This window comes from Anser anser (genome assembly GCF_964211835.1).
Source record: "Anser anser genome assembly, chromosome: 2".
NCBI lineage: Eukaryota > Metazoa > Chordata > Aves > Anseriformes > Anatidae > Anser > Anser anser.
In genome coordinates, this window is record NC_139721.1 from 118,894,538 (window position 1) to 118,916,901 (window position 22,364).

Genomic DNA, 22,364 nt, shown 5'->3' on the forward strand with positions numbered 1-22,364 from the left:
GAAGCTGAGACGATGAGTGGCAAGACAGCATTTATCACGTGAGAGGTTTCAACGGCTGGCACCAGCTCCTCAGGCACGTGAAATCTGTTTGGGTTTCTGTGCAGCTCAAATTGCTGTGCTCACGGACATTTCTGCAGGCGATGAAACCCGCTGGAGCAGCTTTTGCTCTGGGTCTGGTCCCAGGAACACCTTCTGAGCCTAGTCCCAGAAAGAGCTACGTGCAACGCGTGCCGGCGGAGGCCGAGGTGGCAGGCTCCCCTCTTGCCCTCCTACAAGTGGTTCTGCTGAAACACAACCCTCGCATTAAATCAGCTGCAGTGAAACGGAAGGCTTTGAGAAAACAAACTCCCTCCAAACATATCCTTAACTTCATTTCCTCTGGTGGCCCTCCTTGTTTCTGTGCTAGGTTTCATGGGTCACTTTGTATTTTTTTTTCTTCTTCTTCTAATTTTAATTCTTGTCCCACCAGGGGTTGTTCTTTCATAGGATTCCAGCCATGAATTCTCAGATGGCAATGAGAACTGAGACAGGGACCTGACTGTGTTCTCTCTTCTTTTTCCTTTGCTCTGTTCTCTAGTTTTTAAGCTGAGTTCTAACATACCCCATATTTTATTCATTTAGGAGGATTCTCTTACACCACAAGAAAAGTAGATTGTCTGCTGCTCTGTAGTCATGCTAAAAAGATTAAAACCAATAATAAATATAGTTTTTCTTAAAACATTTTTTCCACCAAACCCCACTTGTATTGAAATGCAGCCATTTGAGCACCATTTATTTATCACGTTTCTAACAACACAGCCAGATCATCCTTGTCAAGAGTCTGTCCTTACAAAGACAGCAACATCCTGTGCACTAAATAGGGGTAGGGCTGAGGTCTGCTCACCCTATGAGTTCAGCAGGAATTAAAAAAGGCAGAATTTGGCAGTGTTTCTGTTGGAGCTGTCTTATGGATCAGACCCACAGAGGAAGACGAGTGATGGGCCAGATCCTGCTCTCCCTCCTGCCTGGGCTCCATGGCCCATGGGCTCCCGCGGCTGCGTTGCTCTGGCTGTTTTCCACACCTCCAGCAGATACCACCAGTGCTTGCTGCAGGCTTTGGGGCTGGTTCACGTGGACTTGCAGACCATTGCTTGCTAGGCATGATTAATGTGGTCTTTGTTACTCTAAGGCAACGGGTTACATGATTTTTGCCAAACATCTGTTCTTAAAGGCAGCAGTCTCAGCGCAGGCACTCTGACAGGATTGGCAGCTCCTGATGAGGATCAGGAGTTGGGGTGAAGTCTGACAGAGTTTCTTTGCAACTACCTCCTCTTCCATTTCTCTTGTTGGCAGACAAAATTTCGGTTTGTGTCTTGCAATCCCATGTCCCCGTCTCGCATGGGTTTCCTCAGAACAAAACCAAAGGCTGGGAAAACCTCTCTTTCTGGTGTTCGCAACGGTGGTCCCCCCTCGCCCACCGCCTGGAGAGGCTGAGGGGAAGATCAGTGTGATGGAGGAACCAGCCACTGGGTGCCACTCTTGTCCTACCAAACCCCGCCGGAACAGCTGCCGAGGAGGAGGAAAACCCCAAAAGCAGCTTCTCGAGGCCGCCATGCCCACCGGGTGTGGGTTGGCAAGGCATGGATGGAGGCACTTTCTTCTCCTTGGGCTGGCAGGGAGCGGGCGGCGGGCCTGTCCATGAGGGACGTGAGGTGCCGAGGCGTAGGCCACCAGGTGATGCTTTCCTTGAGGAGATTCCTGCGACCACCGTCCCAAAGGGCTCTCGTGTGGTCAGGGCTGTGGTGTCCGGACTGGGGAGCAGCTACGTGCTCTGTCGTAGCTAATAAATCTGCACAAATGGGTAAAAAACCTCTTTGTCTTCTCACAAGGATGCACAGACTGCAGTCTGCGATGCACCCACTGTCTGTTTTGCTGTGTGGGGTGGACATCGTCTCGTCAAGCTGAGAGCACTGTCAGGTTTGCACCTCTTGTTTTCCATACAGCACCCACAGTTCCTACTGAAAGTACATAACTGAGACTACAATATCAGAATTCACATAAAAAATGGGAAGCAAGTGCTTACTGCAACTGTCAAATAAAATGTCTTGTGGTAATTATTGTTAAGTTCTATGCCTACCAGCAGTATACACAGAAATTTCAGATTATTTAGGATATTTACACTGATGGTTGAAAAGAAAAAACAAAAAAAAAAAAAAGAAAAAGAAAAGAAACAGGACATGGGAATGACTCTGTAAGTACAGATTTCAGATTTAACATCTACTGAAAAATTCATTGGTACCTACCTACCTCTCTGTTTGACCCCAAGACTATTAATCCCAGAGTGAAAGCCCTGACAACTACCTCTTCATGCAGGCTTTCAGAGCAGTCTTTCTTCTTGTGCCGCATGATCCCCCACAAAGGAAGCCCCCATCCCACACGTGCACAGCAGCAGGGTCCCCATAGCCCGCAGCAATGTCCTCACGGCAGTGTCCCCGTGTTGCTTTTATGACTACTGGAGATGGATGGACCTAGGTCTCCACTGACTTCTAATCATTAAACTCTGAGACACCTTTCTGTGTGTCTGCGGGCTATGCTCAGTCAGATGAATCCCTCCTGGAAATGTGAATATTGAGGGAATGTGGATTGTATGGGATTTCATATGCTGTGAAATTAATCTCTAGTCAGCCCCTATGGGGGAGAGGAGGGTTTAAGCAATGCGCTGGAAAATGTTGCCTCCTGAAGACACCGATCTTTCTCCTTTTTTTCTTGCCATATTTCACTTTAAGCCTTCTTCAGGAATTTTCTTGTGATTTTAATGTGAGATCTCTGATCTACCAACAAATACATCTCACAGTGGCCAGAATCTGCACTTCACCCACAAAAAACACTTTAGCTATCTCAGGTGTTTGTCAAAGCACCAGTATGTAAACCAGGGTAAAAGAAGAGATGCAGAGAACTAAAAAAATGTGTTCCTGGAGCCAAGGCAGACGAAAGAGCCCACCTCTGGGGCTCAGCACAGAGCTCTGAAAGCCAGGACATGGCATTAGGGAAAGCACCACCAAAAACAGTTTGAAAGACCACAGAAGAAATTATTTACCTGAATAATGATAATGAGAAGAATAAAGTATATTGAAGATTAGGTATTCCTTTTCTTGAGGAAAAATGAATGCTATTGTTTGGGTTGTCTGAATTTCTGAAGACTGTATTTACCAAATAGTCCAAATAGAGCATGAGTGGGAGTTCTGCCTTTTATTGCCCTGGGACAATAAATCAGACCATGGACTACACCTAAACTGCTCGTTCTCATAGGATAAGCATGAACTTGAAATGCACTTATCTGCTTCAAAACTGCAAAACTAGCAAGGCAGGCCGAAGAGTAATAATTATCCAAACTCCTGCAAAAAGCTGTGAAGATTTCAGTCATATCCAAAACAAGTAATTAGGCCTTCTATCGATTTTTGGTAATTAGAATCTTCCCAAATATCTCTGAGCATTTTCATTACTTTGTCAATTTTCACCAAATAGTTTAGACAAATTATTTTCAGCAGATGGCTTGTTATGAATAGCTTGTGAATTTTTCACTTTGACATCTGTACTGTGTTTATTGGGAGGTTTAATCAGTTCCTGGGCTGAATGACTGAAATGTTTGCAAGGGAGGAAAAATGAACACAGGATACTAAATAAGAAACAGTGCGTTTCAAGGACAAACATATTAAGCTGACTGTAGTCACAAGCACTTTCAGAGATTTCCAGCCATCGCTGACTATATTGTGGATGCTGGATGCCATGATGTGTGTGTCCCTGCAAATCAAACTTGTGTTGCTCATTCACAAGTGTAATTGTGAACCTCTTCTGATTATTTAACAGCCGTGTTGTGTAGTCAGAACTCATTAGCAGAATTTTTGTTCCAAAGAGTTATATTTTAACCACATGCCCAATCCTTTCTGTCTCAACACTGACGGGAGGGTATTGTTAAGCAGAGCTGCGAGTCAAAATGGGCTGCATTTATCTCCTTGCTTTGTCTTTCTCAAAATAACATTGGAAGATAAGGTACACTCTTTCTTTGATCAGTAATCTCCTTCTCTTGAATGGTGACCACAAAGGATAAGTATGCATTGAACAGAAGTTGTAATGGCCAGCACATGATTACAGTTTCAAGCAAGGAGAAAACTAAAAGAGAAAGGAAGAGCCCAAAACATGGGGGAGGGTGGAAAGGGAGGAAAAAGGGCCAGTATAAAAAACTTCTAATACCTTCAACGGAGCAGAAACGTAAGACAAACATATGCATTTAAGGGTGGGAATTAGCATACTCTTGCTTTAGCGCCTCTCTTCCCTCAAGATAATTTTGGAAGAAAATCACAGTAATAGAAGCTAACTATTGAACAAGGATTGCCTCTGTGGTATATGGCACATGGTGCCATGGGCTCTTGGCTCCTAGCACTGCCATCATGTGAATATTACATAAAAATAGCATTGGGAGGAGTGGTGGGAGGTTGTGAGACTGCAGCAGAGCCTGCTGCAGCAGCGCAGGCCGCAACACGCTCCAGGCGTCAGCCATGCCTTTCCTCACGCCGACACTGCTGTGCCGACCACCTCAGGCCACCCCCGCGAGGCCTGGCAAGCCATGGCCAGCCTCAGGTTTCTTGAAAGGCTTGTGATTTTCTGGGCTGAGTTGCCATCCCAATGGTAAGTAATAAACACTTGAATAATTCATAACCAGTCAGCAACATCTTAAATAATTTAATAAACTATTTGTCATCTTTCCTTGTGATGGAAGGTGCTGGCTGAAGAGTGGCTGCGAGCAGGTTTGTGTCCACCTTACCTCCTCCCCAAAGTGTGCTTTACCCCAGCCCATTCAGCGACCTTCTGCCATCACTGCTCATCATACTCAGAGCCTTATTTCTGGGGCTGTCCTCCTGCCCACCAGCCTCGGAGGTGAGACTCTGCCCTCCCAGCTCCCTGGTGCCCACTTTGCTCCAGTTACTCATTTCACTTCTCTGCAGAGCAGCACAGACACGGGACACCCCGGGAGCTCTTGTTTTGTCACCCAAGCTGCTGTGCTGAGGGATGGCAGCAGCCCTGGGGCAGATGGCCCTTCATTCCCACACAGCCCGAGCAGCAAGTCCCAGCAGGATGGATGTTATCTTCCAAAGGCGTGGAGAAGTCCTTGGAGCGATGCTCAGTTCAGAGAGCCATGCTGGAAGATAAAGCCCCAAGAGAAGTAAGAGACCACCTACGCTCGAGTCAAAACCAGTAGTTTGACTTGGCTGGACTGTAGCATGTCAGCAGCATAACCGAGGCGTTGCGTTAAACACAAACACCACCCAGTGAAGCCAGCCAAGCTCTCCAGGTGCTTAAAATCATGCAAGTGCTTAAGATGGTAATTGAGCAAAGCGCATAAGGATCATGAGTGTTGTCAGCTTAGGCAAAAGGAACATGTAATAAGTCACAGAGAAGCATTCTTTTTATTACTGTTTGAAAGAAGACTGCTATCACTTCCAAGTAGTTCCAGTCCTGCTGATGGATACAAGCCCCGGCACACAGGCTTTTTTAGGATAAATTATTGCATTGCCTTCAGTGAAGTTATACTGACAGAAAATGTGGCTCCCTACAATGTAGCTGTTCCCCAAAACGCCCCTTTGCTAAGACATTTTCCAGGTCTAAGTATGTATTTTAACTGTAGAGGTGAACGCTGAGCTGCACACCGGGGTTGTGTCACTACATTCACAAGTGCTGCTCTGACTGCAGCTGATGCCCTTGGAGAACCAGCCACATCTCGCTGCAGCCACCCACTATTAAAAGCCTTTAAGATGCCCCCACTGCAAGCACAAGGCTCCACAGGGACAGCCTGGCAGGGCTGGTGGTGGAAGAGCTGGTTGTGGAAGCGTGAGGAGCAGTGATGAGCACCATGAGAGATGGCAAGGGGAGCAGGGCAGAGCATCAACGGGCTGCAGTGCCCCCAAACCATGCCCTTTGCTGCCACCACAACATCCCCCATGCTTTGAGGGCGAGAGCTCAGGCATTTTGCAGGAAGTTGTCTAGCCCGGAGAAGCAGGTGAAACTCCAGCAGCGTCTTTCTTACCCTGCAAACACGTCTGTGGCTAATTGGCATGGCACAGCACTTTCAAAAGCACCAAAGTGAGGCTTAGGAACTTTACCCGTACCCTGAACAGGTGTAAACTTCTAAGCATTAAATCACTTTGAAAGTTCCTCTAGGCTTAAAAGTCACTTTGGTGCTTTTGAGAATTTGACTCGTGACAGGAAGCCTCTGTTCCTGGACCCTGCTAGTGGCAGCTCAGGGAAGGAGCCTCGCCTGGCTCGGGAGGGTGCTTGTCCACCACCCGCAGGGATGTTCCCTCACACGGACACATTTCTCTTGTCCCAGGCATGCTGAGGCTCCTGGGCACAGGCTTGGCCTCAGTGGGAAAAGGTTGATGATGAGAGGATGAAGCAGCTCTGGAGGTCGCCTTGAACCATGGGACTTGGACTTTACCTCATAGAGTTGTCTTCTCTGGAACGGCTGGCATCTAAATTACCCTTTGTAGCAGCTAGTAGGTTTGTCAGCGGTGGCTTAGTGCCATCATTTGCCAACGGGAGTTTCTGCTTGATCTCATCAGTACCCTTACTCACAGGTCTGCTCAGCCACAAACACAAACAGAAGACTAATTAACTTCTCCAAAGTGCTCTTGTAGCCCTCCGTTCCTGCCGTCTCTCTCTAGACCTGCTGATGGTCTTTTGATAGATTTTACTGTGCTCAGGAGAATCCCAGCTCTGCAGATGCTGCATAACAGCAAGGCTGCCCCGAGACTCACTCCTGCTTTATAACTGCGGTAGTTTTTGACTTCTTTTTGCTGTGGTCCTCCCCCTCCATACAGGTTTTTCCCCTCAGTAATCTCAGAACCCTTTTTGACAAGATACAAGTTGACATGCTTGGTTGATGTCAGGAAAACTGCCAGTTAGTGTATGGGCAGGAACCAGCCTTCTGGGAGATGCAATACATTATTCATCATCCTCCGAAGATCATCTAAAGGTCAGGCTATTTTGGCCTCAAGGTGGATAAGATATGCATTCAGCCTCACGGGCTGGCCACGGTTCCTATACCTGAGAGCCAGGGGTATTACACAATGTGCTTTTATCAGAAACCTGTAAAGCAGAGATGGCTTCAGAACCTTGCAGATCACTGGTGCTGGGATCAGATAATTATTTACCTTATCTTGAGACAGCCCCAGTCTATCATGTCAGGAGAGAATCAGCACTTCAGGCTTTGCTAAAAGGTAGGGCTTTTCTCTTTAGCCACTGAGGAACCACCTCTTGTACTGGGGTTTCTGCTGCAGTTTGGATCCACACAGTGATAGAAGTCCAACAAAACTTCATCATAAATGACAAATATGTGAATTCAGTTCAGAGCAGCTCCATGCCACGGCCACCATGGCAAGATGCCCAAGGGCAGTCAGGACAGGGCAGAAACTGCCAGGACTCTCAGCTACTGCTGCGGGGCTTGGAAGTTTTAATTTTTCTGAGTTGCACAGGTTCCCAGGGGCACCGGGAGTTTTATTTTGACAGTCACGTAGTCAGCCATCCCCCAGCCAGGCCTTTGACCAATATTCAAAGTATCTTTGGGAGGTGCTTAACATTGCAGGAAGTTTAAAACTTAAAACATTTCCATCTTAAAAACAAAAAGTAGCTCCCCAGTTAGGTGGAAGCTCTCAGGGTGCTGTGTCAAGCAGTGTTGAGACAAAATACAAAAAGAATTTAAGTTTGTCATATCTGGGGTTTAAAATAGACAATGAAAGAAAGGTTGGTTCCCGTATTGCTATAGCTGAGTAAAAATAGTCTTTGCATCCAGGAAATACAAAGCATTCCCTGGTACCTCCAGAAATACCGCGGTGCTCTCCGTCTGCTCTGATGCTGCCTTTGTTTTGAGGGGTGAAGGTGGTCACATCCCAGGGGCTTAAACTAGACCAGCTTCTCATGTCCAAATTTGTGTCTCTCACTCTGTAATATATGTGGTGATTTTCTCAAGTGTTTGTTTGACAAATAGACTGCGGCACGGTGGATTGGTCATAGAGAGTTCCCTGCAAAGTTCTGCCATTTTAACTGCAGTCATTCGCTGTCACCATAGCTTGGAGTTAAACTGGGGAGCACTCTGCTATGTCCCAGCATCTGAAGCACACAGCAAGAGGGGGCTGGGTGCTGGGGTGAGACCCAAGCAATGAATCCCCTGGTGCCATACCAGCTTGCAGTAGGAATGCCCTCAGCCCATATATGAGACGTTTTTATTCCTCAGTAGCAGCTTTAACTACCATCTAAGAGAAAGGCAGAGTTCACCTTTCAGGCAAGAACTCCAGTGAGTTACTTTGTATTTAAATTACATCTAATTTTTTGGCTTTCATATGGAGCGAGGACCAACCCCACCAAGCTGTGATGTGTCCAGGCACATGGCTTCCTACCTAGATGCCATCTGACAATGGATTTGGAAAAAAACTAATTCAATACTTTCTTTTCCTTGCCTTTACTGGCAAGGTCTGAGCTCAGTGCCACAGACAGGGGAGAGGAGCACTCCCCACACTGGAGAATGGTCAAGCTAAGCACCAAAGAAGCAAGCTGGATGCACATATGTCCATGGGACATATGGCATGCACCTGAAATGCTGGGGAAGTTGGTCAATGTTGCTGCGAGACCACTCTCTTATATCTGGAAGGTCATGGCAACCAGGAAAGGTCCCTGATGACCAGAGAAAGATGCCTGCCTTCAAACGAAAGGCAGAAAGGAGAATGTGGGGAAGGAACAGCCGATAAGCCTCATCCCTGTGCCAAGGAAGATTATGAAGCAAGCTCTGAGGGACTCTTTCCATGTCGTGGAGGACAGGAGAGTGACTAGGAACTGCCAGCTTGGGTTCTTCAAAAGGAAAGTGTGAGGGAGCAGCCTGCCTGCCCTCATGATGGAAAATGTGACCCATCTGTGTGGTAGAGGAGGCAGTGAAGGTAGATTTCTTCAGCTTTAGCAAGGCTTTCACCATGGTCTCCCATAGCTTCCTTGTAGCCAAACCAAGGTAGTATGGGCTGCCTGGATAGACTACAAGGTGAACAAAAAACTGGGCTCCAGAGGGAGTTGTCAGTGGTTCAGAGTCCATCAGGCAGCCAGGTATGAGCCATGGGCCAGAACCACTTTATACCACCATCACCAAAAACCTGCACAATGATGAAAGCTAACTCCATACTTGGTGGATTGGCAAGCATGTCAAGGGAAGTGATCCTTTCCCTGTTTTCAGCATTAGTGAAACTGCAAGTGGGTACCATGTCCAGTTTGGGGCTCCCAGTACAAAAAAAAAAGATACAGGCTCAGGGGAGCAAGGGGTCTCTGAGGTGGTTAGAGGACTGGGGCATGATGTGTGAAGGAAAGGCAAGGGAGCTGGGTCTGCATCGCCTGAAAAGACTGGAAGGACGAGAGGCAGCGGTCACGAGCTGCAGGGAAGGAAATCACGCCTGGACATAAGGAAAAATTCTGTGTTGGTGGAGGGGAGGCAGCAGGGGGCAGAGAGGTTGGGGACTTCTGTCACGGAGATTTTCAACCCCCCCCCCGCCCCCATAGCTTTTTCTCTGCCTGCTACCAATGTAACACCACTCTTCCAGGGACTACAAGAAGCAAACATTTTTACCCAGCTTATTCTTAAACGCGTAGCCAGAGCAGAGCAACAAAAAGTGCCATTTACCGAGTGACGAGCTGAACACCTCTGGGGAATGGAGAAGCTGTGACTGGCCCAAGGGTGGCACGAGGGCAGGAAGGTGAGTGCCTAGGGCTGAGACAACACTCGGTCTCATCACCTTGGAATGGGACTTTACGAAACGATGGAGAAAGCTGCTACTGGCCACAGCATAGCTGGAATTTGGCCTGGAGTGAAGTCAACAAGAAAGAAGAAATAAAACCCCCAACATCAAAGCTTTCCTCTCAGGGTCAATTTACACCTTGGAGTCGTCTGCCGCCAATGTATGTCAATCTAACAGCTCGCTGCTGAGCAGGGAGGGGCTGCGTGGCTCAGGGACCCCAGCCCAGGACCTCAGCCCTCCACCTCCTGTCACCTCCTGCGAATCCCCAGGCAGCTGGTTTTCCTCCATCCACCTGGCATCGAGGAAACAGGATCTGCAACTACGTATTGATGCCTGGCATAGCGACTGGCCAGGGGAGATTACTGACGAACCATTTACTTTTACCTGCAGGTCAAACTGTCTTTCTGCTTCCTGCACCGCCACCTTGAAGGCTGCCTTCCTACCACCACAGAAGAGCTGCTGCAAATCAATCATTCGAAAAAGTTTCCTGGCGCAGCCTCCAAATCACTTATCTTTGATTATTTCTAGTTCCACCGTGCAGTCCATCGTGTCTTGAGGGCACGGGACAGAAGCCAGGAGCCCTCCAGTGCAACCGCTCGCTTAATTCCTTGGGTGTCTTCCCTGCTGATACATAGCAGAGATTGGCAACTAATCTATATATAGTACAGCGCCGCGGCCGAGACACAATGGCTGCATTCAGCGTGCATACATGGTGATGTCAGCAATGGATGTTTAATTGCATCATGGGAAGTGAGGGGAGAAAAGAATTGGGAGAAAAAAAAAGGAAAAAAAAAAAAAGGGGGGCCCCTCGCCCCTCCACTTTACATAATTTCCTTCGCCGCCAGATGGGAAGGCATGGGAATGCTGTCCCCGCATCTCGGGAGCTCCCTCCCCTAAGCCTGGCACGGCCACATCTGTTTCCCTGATTTCCTACGCTTCTGATCTTCTTCACCTGCCCTGCACCCCACCGCCTTGGGAGAGCTTCCTGAGATGCTGCCTCCGCCGTTTGATTTGGCTTCCTGAGGCTCGCTCCCTCCTTCCTTATTTTTACCTCTCCGCCTCGCAGTAGCATCCAGAGGCTGGTAGCTCTGAAATGCTGAGGAAGGGTAGGGTCCGCACCGCAGAGACCACACAAGCCCCTTGGCTGCTTTTATTTAAACAAATGAGCATCTGTACGGCGAGGCAGTGGCTCACAAAAGGGGCTGTCAGCCTCAACACAACTCCAGCGCTCCGTGGCGAGCAAACAGAAGACACACAAGCTTCTCTTCCCAGCAGCCATCCATCATCCTAACGTACGTGGGTTTTATTTGGAAGGAGAGACAACACCCTGCTTCAGCAGAGCAAAAAAAGGAAAAAGATACTCAGAGCTGTGGAGTTCCCCTGTGTGAGACCTTCAGCATCAGCCAAGTCCTGGCGTCCTGGCTCAACGGCTCTAAAATTTCCCCGAGTCGCCACCTTCCCTTTAAAGTTCCCGCTCTTGCAAACAGTTTCTGTGGCATCCTCTGCTTGAAGAAAGCTTCCCTTTGTCTTGTCTCCCGGCCTATTTATAGCTCCCGTGATGGAGGTATACTGGGAAGGATTTACACCAACATGCCCTTCTGTGTGCGGACACGAGGCGCACTGCAAAGGGACACCAGAGAGCCTCCAAGAAACCAAAGGCTCCTCAGGGCATGTTTTTGGGAAGGAGGGTGTAGCAAAAAAGGGACTAATCTGGATGTTTCACCATCAGCATGCAAGAAAGGCATTTATGAAGGACCGTATGAGTGCTGTCAGGGTCCCATGTAGGAGAGGAACCACCCCAAGAGCTTCCCATGGCCAGGGAGAGCTGTCTGAGCAAGAGCTTCTCCCTCCTTGGCAGCCTCACAGGGCTGTGAGGAGGGGAGCTGCCTCCCCCGGGGCGTCGGAGCCTTCCCAGTGGAATTGGGGTCTGAGACTCGAATCTCTCACACGTCCCACGGGTGCACAAGAGCCTCATCGTGTAACCTGAGTCTGGAGGAACCGCATGATGCAAGGTAGCAAAAGCTTCCTCTGAGCCCATCTTACGGCTTTCCCTACAGGAAATGCAATTATAGCCAATTACAATACTCGAGTGAAGCAGAAACTTCGATTATCACTCTGCGGGGCTGCCGGCTTGTTCATTCCCTCTGGTAAAGGAGCATGTTACCATTGCTGTACTGTCACTGACCAGTTGGTTTCAACACATAAAACCCTAAACGTTTGAGGTCTGGGTTAGCTCTAAGACTATTTTTCTGCTAAGGACACTGCAAAAATGCCTCCGCTTTTCTCTCTCAGCATCCAATTCACACCTCTGCAACATTGGTCAGAGCTCCTCCTGTGGTAGAGTGGGGTCAGGATCGGTGCCACGGGTGTTTACACAGGTCGTGGTCCACCCATGCTCCAGGAATTGTGGTCCCTGGGGAATGATGAGGAGGTGTAAGGGGATTTGCAGCACTCTATCTCAGTTATCCTGGAGATGTAGGGGACGTCTCTTTGCTGACAGCTGGAGAGACCGAAGATGGGAGCATCCCCCTGAGCAGGCTGCACAAGGGCCGCATCCTGCCCTGCACAGGGCTGGCTGTGGCAGTGCTGCGGGGTGTTTGGGGCCAAATCGGGGGCTGGTAGCAAAGAATCGAGGTGCCCAAGCATCCCAGCTCCTGCCGGCAGGTCTGGAGGGAGCAGCTGCTTGCACCCTGAGTTTACACAGCTGCGTGGAAGTGTTAGCAGCTGGCAAGCCATTCTCCCCCGAGCAGCAGTGTGTACCACCCCATGCAGCTGAAAGTGTTCCCCCAGCCCGGTAAAAGGGTCCTGGGGACATGCAGGAGAGTGAAGGTGGGGCTGAGTTGGGAGTTACAGCCGAGTTAAGCACGCAGAGAGGATAAACTCTGAGGGAGGTATCGGGGCAGCGGCGCTGTCATGAAACAGGAGACTAATAACGAAACGTTTGCAATTATTAGCCCGTAATGTTGGCACCTGCTTTCTACCCCCAGCTGCGCGGAGCTTGTGTTCCTTGACCTGCAGAGCGTGTTTACAAGACGTGTCTATTCTGCCAAGATTTTCCTGAAGGGAAAGGGGACCCAATGGGACTTTTCTTTGAAGGTGAGTTGAGAAGCCGTTTTAATACCACTTCAGCATCAGTTTCTGTGCATGTTTTATATAGTCCAACATCCAGTCACTTTCTTGTGCACCCAAACCTGGATTTAGACCATTCTTAATGGCAAGCATCACCTTTGAAAACCATGACAGGATTAGGGCAGGGCTAGGGTGAGAACAGACATTTTCATCTTCTGGCCTTGAGCCCATCCTGGAGGGCAATAGTTGTGCTGTCAGCATGAGATTAAAACCAATGCAGGTACTCAGTGGAGCAAGGGATCTGATTGAACAGATGGTGAATACAGAGAGATTTGAGAGGTCTGGAAGAGGAAACTAGTTTTTGAGACGCAGTTATTCGGAGAAAAAGGTGCTAAAAGTCCTTGGTATGTAAATCCCTTTGAGTGGTTAGAAATATATGATTTTCAGCGAGAATTTCTGAAAGGAAGAAGAAAGGAATCAGAATGCATGGGGAAAAAAAATGTTTTCAGGTTCCTACCGAGTAGCAGGAGAGCTAAGCATAAAAGGTGAGACTATCAACGCAAGTGAAAAAAACTTCTTTTATCAAATGCAAAAATGACACCTTTTCATCGGCTCTGTGCTCTCAGGCATGACAGTAGGGCCTTACTGCTCTCGGGAATGGAGAGAAGAACATCGATCCCCTAATCTGGTTGTGTCTGGGGTTAAAAGCATTGTCAGCTGCTCGAGCACAATATCCCTGCTTCCCAACAGCCCTTGAAGGGTGCAGAGACGCAAAGTTGCATGCACACCAACAAGATCTAGAGATGTCACTGGCACATGTGAACAGGGGAGGCTCTCTGTTCCCCTCTGGATCCTACCGCATCCCAACAAGCACATCCTTAAACTCAAGGTGACCCTGCTGTAGGGGAGATGGATGGGTGGAGGAGGGGGCATCAAGAGCTTGAATTAAATTGCTGCGCAAGCCAGTTCCCAGTGATTTATACCGTGGGGACAACACTTTACCGCTTCTTTACTCCCCAGCCCTCCACCCTGCTCAAGACCCAGCATACCATACAGGAAGCTCAGCAACACATGCAGAAAGTTGAACTTACTACTGTACTTACTAATGGATCCAATGACAGATATATGGTTGAGCGAGAGTCAGTGTGCAAGAGCAGGCATGGCAAATTTGGAATCTGAGGCAAATTTAGAAGTTTGTGCTTGCAAGAGGAAAAATGAGGAAAGGGGGGGAAAAAAAAGCACAAATCAGTGCTAAAGTGGCTGGATATAAGTGGCACAGTTGTCCATGGAATACCGTCATGGTGAAAGCCAAAAAAAAAGGATGGGTATTCCTCTGAGTGTAATGAAAAAGCTGCTAACAGTGAGCTAAGGAACAACAGCAAACCCTTCCCCTTTCACTTATTTGGGACTATTTGACAAATGTGAAATCCTCGAAGACGAAGGCAGCATCAAAGCCTTGCCGAAGCCTTTACTGGGATAGATCTGCTGAAAGTGACCCCCTCACACCCGGGTTGAGCGCAGGAGGCAAAGATCCATGGAGGATGCAGCACTGTGTCTCTTACCTCTTCGTCACTGTTAACAAATGAAGAAGGAAGGGGATTCTCAGGTGCACCGGGACAGGGAGTGTTTTAGGCTTTTATAATCCCTAGAAAATCTTACACAATACTTAAAGTGATGAACTACTGGCTTGGCTTTTTATGTCTGTGTACTCCTTTGGTATAGCAATATCAGGGATAGAAATGTTTTCCAGGTCCTTAGGTGCAAAAAAAGCCACAATGACAGAGAAGCTTGGTTCTATACGTTTATTATTATTACCCGTACGTGTTCAGGGACTTTCACCAGCTACTCATCCTCTTCTGTTCACATGCCATAATGAGCTTTGAGCTTGCGTGCTGCCGTAGTGCTCAACACAGCAGGGCAAAAACCGCCCGGCTGCTGGACCGTTTCACGCAGGTGGTATAGGGGAGAGCTCCTTATGTGAATGTTTGCCTCTAAAATTACAGTAAAATATCCCCAAACCCACAATTACTGTACCTGGTTCTATTTAACAAAGCTTTTAACCTTCAGACCCCTGGCTTTTCCAGCTGTATTGCTTTTGGCAGGAACACTGTTCTGTTTGTCCTGTCGTGCTGCTGGCAGAAAGCAGATGCTTTCCTTCAAGTAGACAAAGTTTCCAAGCACGGACAGTGTGGAAAGCACATCCCGACATTTGAAGCAGATGCTAGGGAATGATTCAGGTGCAGTCTTCCATCCTAAAGTCTTATTTTCTTCTGAAATAAAAGGGGAAAAGGAAAAAAAAAAAGTATTTTTAATGCATAGGTCAGCTGCAGTGGCTGGGCACTTAGTCAAAGGCAGAAAAATGTTGCCAAATAGAGATTTTCCAATTAGGCAGAAGTTGGCCAAAATCCTTAGAGCTGTTTTGAGGCTAGGTAGGTGTCTCTGAAGATCTGGCCAGCAGTCCCCAGATTTTCACATTGTCAGAACGTTTTAACATTTCATATCTTAACACAGCTCCGATGCGATCACAGCAGAGTTGTGATTTCAATGCAGTCTAAGTGATGGACTTGCCCGGAGAACAAGCTACGCCGTTTCAAATTCAGATGGCAACAGTGTATGAATGGGGGACAAAAGAAAGATGGGAGAAACGGGCGTGAAAAATACAGGAGAGAAGGGAAGAAATGCGAGAAACCTCAGCAGAGTGACACAAAGGAGAATGAGCAGAATGCCAAGAAATGCCTCAGACACTCACGTAAGCAGTAAGATTTCATTTATTTGGCACGGAGGGACAATAGCCCTGCTAACCAGGATAGCTATTGTTCTTTTGTTTTTAGGAAACAAAAAGGGTAGATGCGAAGCATGAGATTCCCAGGGAAAAATCATAAAAATAAGTTCTCATCCTGCTGTCTACCGAGGAACCAGAGGACCCTCATACTTCACCTATGGCCCTCGCGCTGTTACTCACCCCCGTGTTTGTCGGCTTAGAAAACAAATGAAATATATTGAGGCCTTGCTCTGTCTGAGGAGAGCCAAGGGTTTTTTTATAGTAGAAGAAGTTAATAGGATTGAAAAGCATCGAGTCAATGCACTAAGCAGAAAAATGCTCAGCGCTGTCTGCAGTGACGCTGAGCACACAAGTGCTCCAGCAGCTGATGTTTCAGAAGCGAGTATGAGGTGGTGTATTCCTTTATTTCAGTGCTTTTCATAACGAAAATAGAAAGGCATCCATACTCAAAAGAAGCCTCAAAACGCTGCATTCCTTCGGGGGTGGTGGAAGGAGGAGAAAAGAGGGACTTAGATCTAGAAAGACAGAGGTGCCCAAACACGAGGATGACAGTCGGGGAATAAGGACCCACTGTCTGGGGACAGGGATTTGCTTATAGATTTTTACAAGCTCGGGGAGGGTTTAAGCGGTACACGAGGTGCTGGAGCTTTGGCGCAAGCACAGTGGATCCTGTCAGCAAAAAGGACCTTCCACACGCAGGTAGCCTCGTGAACCCGCAGGAGCCATTTGAAGCATGGAGGCGCAGAATTTCCCCCTTCAGCCGGCTAGCTGAAAAGCAAACAGCTGTCACCGAGGAAGGCAGGGGTGTCAGATATGCCTGGAGACACGCATCTGGGGATTTCTGCCCAATTAAAATATTTCTGAATGCAAAAGGCGAGGATTTCAACCGAGGGGGCTAGCGGAAGGCACTATCTGGGAAACCCAAACAGACCGGCTGGGCATTTGTTGTTCGGGGACTTACTGCTCTTCGCAACTAACTGGCTTCATCTGGAAAAGGACAAGCTCCACAGCATCATAATCCTCTGCGTCAACCACAGTACAAATAAACAGAGTCGAGTCAAGGCTCAATGATTTTTTAACCTCTGCTAGTCAAAGCCGTGGTGGGTTTCACCTGCACGTTCCACTGTGAACATATGGATACGGGATACAAAGAACAGAGCCCCCGAGCCGAATCCTTTACTGATAAATAACGCAAGTTCCCAGCTGCATACACTACTGAGGGGCATGATAAATATTCATGCTTGTTTATAACCTAATGCATGGGAGTTGCCCCGTGGACTTCTTCAGCGATTCCCAGTGCACGGTCTGGCATAAGGACACTGTGCTCTTGAGTTTCTCGGGTCTCTGAAGAGCTTTTGGAGATGCTCGCAGGCATGGCTCAATGCTGTGTTTAGGACCTGTCAGTAAAAGACAAAAGGCGTTTTTATTTCTAAGTAGACAGTTTCAGTCAGTGCCTCGTTTTCTGTATGTCTAAGGCCTAAAGAGAGGAGGAACGGCATTCCGTGTAGTTTGATAGACTGTTTTCCTTTTCGCTCTTTTTTTCCTTATTTATTATCACTACTTGGCGCGCATTTGCTTTGAGTTCATTTTCCTTTTTCTCGTTTGTTTTACCACCTCTTCCATCCGCAATCCTGTGCGTACCCTTCCCACCCTCAGCTCTTCGCTCTCCAACCCTCGGCCGGTTTCACGTGCCCGAGCTTCCCCTGGCGAGGGGCGCGACGCCCCGGCAGCCAGCCGGGATGGGCGCAACTCCCCCTCGCCCCGCTGCTGTCACGGCCGGGATTTCGCGGCGGTGCAAGGGGGGTGGACGCTGATTTTTTGCTAGCTTCGTCGGGTCGGCGTCGGGAGGGGAAACGCCGCTCCCCGGCCAGCAGCAGAGCCGGGGCTGGCCGCAGCAGCGCAGAACGGGCTGGGCGCAAGGATGGACCGAGCGATGTGGCAGGTTTGAAGCCACTTTAACGCCCCGATGCCTTCGCAAAGCCCCAGACGAAAAGAAATACGTAAAATAAAAGGAAAGAGGGGAAAAAAGGGCTGGGGGGCGACCGCGGCTGGGGGTTCCCGGCTCCGAAAGGAGCGATGGCAAAGGGCGGGGGGTCCGGCAGGGCGGATGGGGGCAGGTCGGGCGGCGGCAGCAGCAGCAGCAGCAGCAGGAGGAGGAGGAGGAGGAGGAGGAGGAGGAGGAGGGCGAATGTTTCCTGCCCGCCGCCGCCGCCCCCCGGCCGCCCCCCGGAGCCGGGCGGAAGTCAGCCCGCGCCGTCGGAGCTTAAAAGGCTCCCGCACGCCGCGCCGCCCCAGTGCCGGCGGCCGCAGCGGGGCCAGAGGCAGCGCCGCCAGCCCTGCCGAGGCCGGGCCATGCGCTGCCCCCCGCCCTGAGCCGCCCCCCCCCCTCTCCCCGGACCCTTCCCCACCTCCCAGCCGCCCGCCGGGGCCGGGCTCAGCCCCGCCGCACCCCCGCCGGGCCGGGGAAGGCGCCCGGCGCGATGGCTCTCCCCGGCTGCCGGGACGGTGCCGCCGCATCAGTGAGTAATTGCTGCTAATTCGCCCCCCGGGGCCGCCGGGCTCCGGCCCGGCGTTTTGCGGGGGGAGGTGGGCTTGGGGGGGGGGGGGTTGGCTGTTTTTTTTTTTCTCCCCCTCCTCCTCTTCCCTCCCTTTGCCCGGGTTTTATATTATTTTTGTTTTCTCAATAAAACCCCACGCGAAGAGGCGAGATGACAAAGGAAACGTGATCCCAGGCGCTGCAGGGGCTCCGAGCGAGCGAGAACCGAGGAGGAGGAGGAGGGGGCGAGCGGAGCGCTCTCGGATAGCATTGCACAGCGGCTCCAATTTGTGCGAGCGAATATAATCCACCCCCCATGAATAATTCAGGGCGGCCGGCGGGGACCTGCCGCTGCTCCTCTGCCCGGCCGCGGCGTGTGCGAGCCGAGCCCAGCCCGCGGTGCTGAGCGGGGGCCGAGCACCGCGTGGGGGCTCGCCGCTGCCCTCCGCGGGGGAGCCCCGCTGGGAAGGAAGGAGGGAAGGAGGCAGGCAGGGTCCTGCGGGAGCCGGGGCTCCGAGCAGCCGCCGGATCCCGTTCCCTCGCCGTCCCCGGAGCCTTTTTTTTTCTTCCTCCCTGCCCCATCCATCTCCTCCTCCTCTGGGTCCCGCCGGTGGGGTGGGCACCGAGGCCGCCCTCCATCCCCACCCCCAGTCATGCGGTGGTGGAGCAGGCGTCGGCGGGGGAGGACTGGAGCCGGAGAAGTCTGCCCGGCCGCTCTGTTTCAGTGCCTCTCTCTCTCCTAGAGCTGCTCTGGATTGCAAAAGTGGAGGGGGGAACTGAAACGAAATTTCCCCTTCCCCCCCGCCAAGCACAGGTTTAAAGGAAAAGAGGACAAAACCCAACGCCCCAAGAAGAAAGAGCGAAACTCGCGGTAAGCCCCGCTGCCCCCAGCCCGGAGGGAGCCGCAGCGGACAGAGCAGAGCAAAGCAGAGCCAGGACAGAGCAAAGCAGAGCTGAGCCCGGGCCCCGGCGGCCGCGGGGGGACCTGGCGCCCGGCGCCCATGCACTTTCCGTTGAGGGAGAAGACGGGTAACCAAAGCGCCTTGTCAAACTGCTGACCCGAGGGGGAAATGAGAAGACTGCGTGAGGTATTGACTGCTCTGGGGATCGATACAATTTGTCTAATGCAGCGGGGGATTGGGGGTTAAGTACATGGAAGGGAAGAGAGGATCCATTTGCTGAGGGAGAGCGGGACGGCTACACCTTGATACCAAAAATACCCCCCCGGCGGCGAGGTACGAGGCGAGGATCCAGCAGCTCCCTGCGGACCGCCAGATCGATGACACCCTATTTGCAAACCCGGCCAATCGATCCCACTTGGCAAAACGACTGATCGATGCCAGCTTGCTCGTAAGCCGTTTGCAAAACTACCTTCGGCACGCCCCCCGCCTCACTTTTCCTTTTATTATTATATTTTTTTTTTTGCGTGTGTGTGAGGGGAGATAGGCTTTTCTCCCCCTTAATTCCATCCGGATCAGGCCCCTCGCAAATGGCTTCGTTCCCGGAGTCCGACTTCCAGATCTGCCCGCTGTGCAAGGAGATGTGCGGCTCGCCGGCTCCCCTCTCCTCCAACTCCTCCACGTCGTCGTCCTCCTCGCAGACCTCCAGCTCCTCCGGGGGGGGCGGCGGCGGCGGCGGCTCGTCCTGCGGGGGCCCTCCGCGGCGGCTGCACGTCCTGCCCTGCCTGCACGCCTTCTGCCGCCAGTGCCTGGAGGCGCAGCGGCACCCCGGCGCGGGGGACGCGCTCAAGCTGCGCTGCCCCATCTGCGACCAGAAGGTGGTGATCTCGGAGCCGTCGGGCATGGACGCGCTGCCCTCCTCCAACTTCCTCCTCAGCAACCTGCTGGACGTCGTGGTGGTGGCGGCGGCCGCCGACGAGCACAAGAACGGGCGCCCCGCCGGCACCGGGCCCGCCGCCGGGGCGGCACCGGGGGTGGGCGGCGGCAACAACCGGCACCACGGCCGCCCCCCGCCGCACCGAGCCGCCGCGCCGGGCTCCTCGCCTGCTGCCGCCTCCTCCTCGTCCTCCTCCTCGTCCTCCGCCGCGCCTTCCTCGACGTCCTCCTCCTCGTCGGGCGGCGGCTCCTCGGCCGCGCTCCTGCTGCGGCGGCCGCACAGCCGGCAGGGCGAGCCGCGCTGCAGCTCCTGCGACGAGGGCAACGCCGCCAGCTCCCGCTGCCTCGACTGCCAGGAGCACCTGTGCGACAACTGCGTGCTGGCGCACCAGCGGGTCCGCCTCACCAAGGACCACTTCATCGAGCGCTTCGCCGCCGGGCCGCCCCCCTCCGCCGCCGCCGCTGCCGCCGGGCCGGCCGCGCCGCTCGCCCTCAGCCCGCCCTACCCCGCCTCGCCCTACAACATCCTCTCCGTCTTCCCCGACCGGGCCAGCTACTGCCAGCACCACGACGACGAGGTGAGGCCGGCCGCAGGGGGCCCCCCCCGGGGCGCTAAGAGCCGTTAATGGACGTTACGGGGCCCGCGGGGTGTGTGGTGGGGGCACCGGGTGGGCGCGCAGGGAGGGAGGAAGGGAGGGGTGGGGAAAATGGCCGCGGAGCCTCCCCGAGCCCCTCGGGGGGCGGTGGGCACGGAGCACATCCTAACCGAGAGGGTGAAGAGGGGACGGTAACCCTTTGAGTCAAAAAAAAAAAAAAATTTCCTTGTGAAGTTAGTAAAGTCGTTCGTATTTTTTGACTCGAAGTTGTCCGTCGCTGTGCATCCCACCTCCGTCTCCCGCTGGTGGTTAACAGGAGAGTTTTCTTGTGGAAAAATGGGAGCTTGCTTTATGTGGTCGCTTCTTAAAGCGCTTTGCCTGAAAGCTGCCCTCCAAATGATTTTAAGCACTCTAATGCCGCTGCTTCTTCAAAATGTGCTGGAAGTGTGTTAAGTCTTGGGATGTGGTTTCTCGCTGCGATAATTTGCAACTTGGTTGTCTTAAAGTGGAAAATAGTGGTTTGCTGTCCCCCCCTCTGATTTGGGGGAGTGGGGGGGGTCAAGATGGGGGGCTTTGCTAGAATTTTCCAGTCGTTTCAGCGCTAGAAGTGGTTTTCCTCCTGGTACAGGATCAGCACAACAAGCTGCTTCAGAGGGGAAGCCTGGCTGAAGACAGGCTAGTATGAGAGGTATAAGAGTTTTCTGTGGGATGCTTGTTTAATAAATGCTCAAAAGCATTTAATGTAGTGAAAAGTGGTGATGTCCTTAAGGGCAAACTGAAAGCAGAGGCACTTCTAACTCCTCTAATGCTCCTGTATCTTGAACTTTCTAGAAAGCTCTGGAAGACCTCTTCTTGTTTGTTAAAGCTCCCAGTGACTGAGGAGGGAAAGTAGGATTTTACTGGAGAAAGGGGAAAAAACTTAAAATAGCACTGGGGGTAGAGGGCATGCTTGAGGGGCAAGGAAACTTTTTAGGTTTTGTTTTCAAAAACCAGCTTACTGGCCACTGGACTGCTTTTACAGCTTTTTGTGGCATCTTTCTGGCAGTGGATTTCCTAAGGAACTATATGTAATAGGGAATGCTGGAATGAAGGGACACAGGGTTCTTAATAAGCTAAAAAAAAGTTGCAGTTTACCTTCATTTTGGACTGCAGCTTTGGGCTAAAAACTTTTCGTTCTTGTGTTTGCAGAACCCAAAACTTCTTGTTGGAGTGTGTGAAGTGACATGCTGGAGCATGAGCTGTGGCTGTATCACAAGTGTGCAGCTCCTAGAGTAGATGTTGAATAGTCCTTACCACCCAACAAAAAAGTGGCAGGGGCAGGAGCTCCAAGTTATTTTGTAGACTTCTTAAGCATAAACACCAAAGGGAAGACATCCTAGGCTGGCTTCAAACTGTACAGCTTAACTAGAAGAGACTTCTAAGGAGGCTTGTTAACTTTTATGTAACTTTATTTTCAAAAGTGTGCTTGGAGAAGAGTACATGTGTCAAGACTGGTCTTGGGTGTCCTTGTGTCCTGTAGACCGAGAAATTGTTTTAAAACAAGTGAATGTTTTCAAGCCTTCAGCCCCTGTTGAGAACCTTTTATTCTGCAAATTAATGATCTATGGCTGTTCTTGATTGGTGAGTTTTGGTGGTTTCTTAATGTGGGTGTGCCTGATTAGTATTTGCCAGTATTATTAACTCAAGGGGAAACTTTTGGGAGGGACTATGAGAACAGTTTATACTGTAAATCTTTCTCAC

General features: G+C 50.9%; 1 protein-coding gene across 3 annotated transcripts in view; it reads left to right on the plus strand.

The window, feature by feature from the left end:
• The first annotated feature begins 17,914 nt into the window (after nt 1-17,914).
• Nucleotides 17,915-22,364, plus strand: part of TRIM71 (tripartite motif containing 71) — a 61,767-nt gene continuing 57,317 nt past the window's right edge. The window contains exons 1-2 of one of the 3 annotated variants that reach the window (XM_083823166.1): nt 17,915-18,176; nt 18,937-20,606. In XM_083823166.1, coding sequence (XP_083679292.1) covers nt 19,683-20,606 — 924 coding nt within the window. In that variant the 5' untranslated portion in view covers nt 17,915-18,176; nt 18,937-19,682. The remainder of the gene's footprint in view (nt 18,177-18,936; nt 20,607-22,364) is intronic. The other 2 variants (XM_083823168.1, XM_083823167.1) reach the window with 2 other exon arrangements.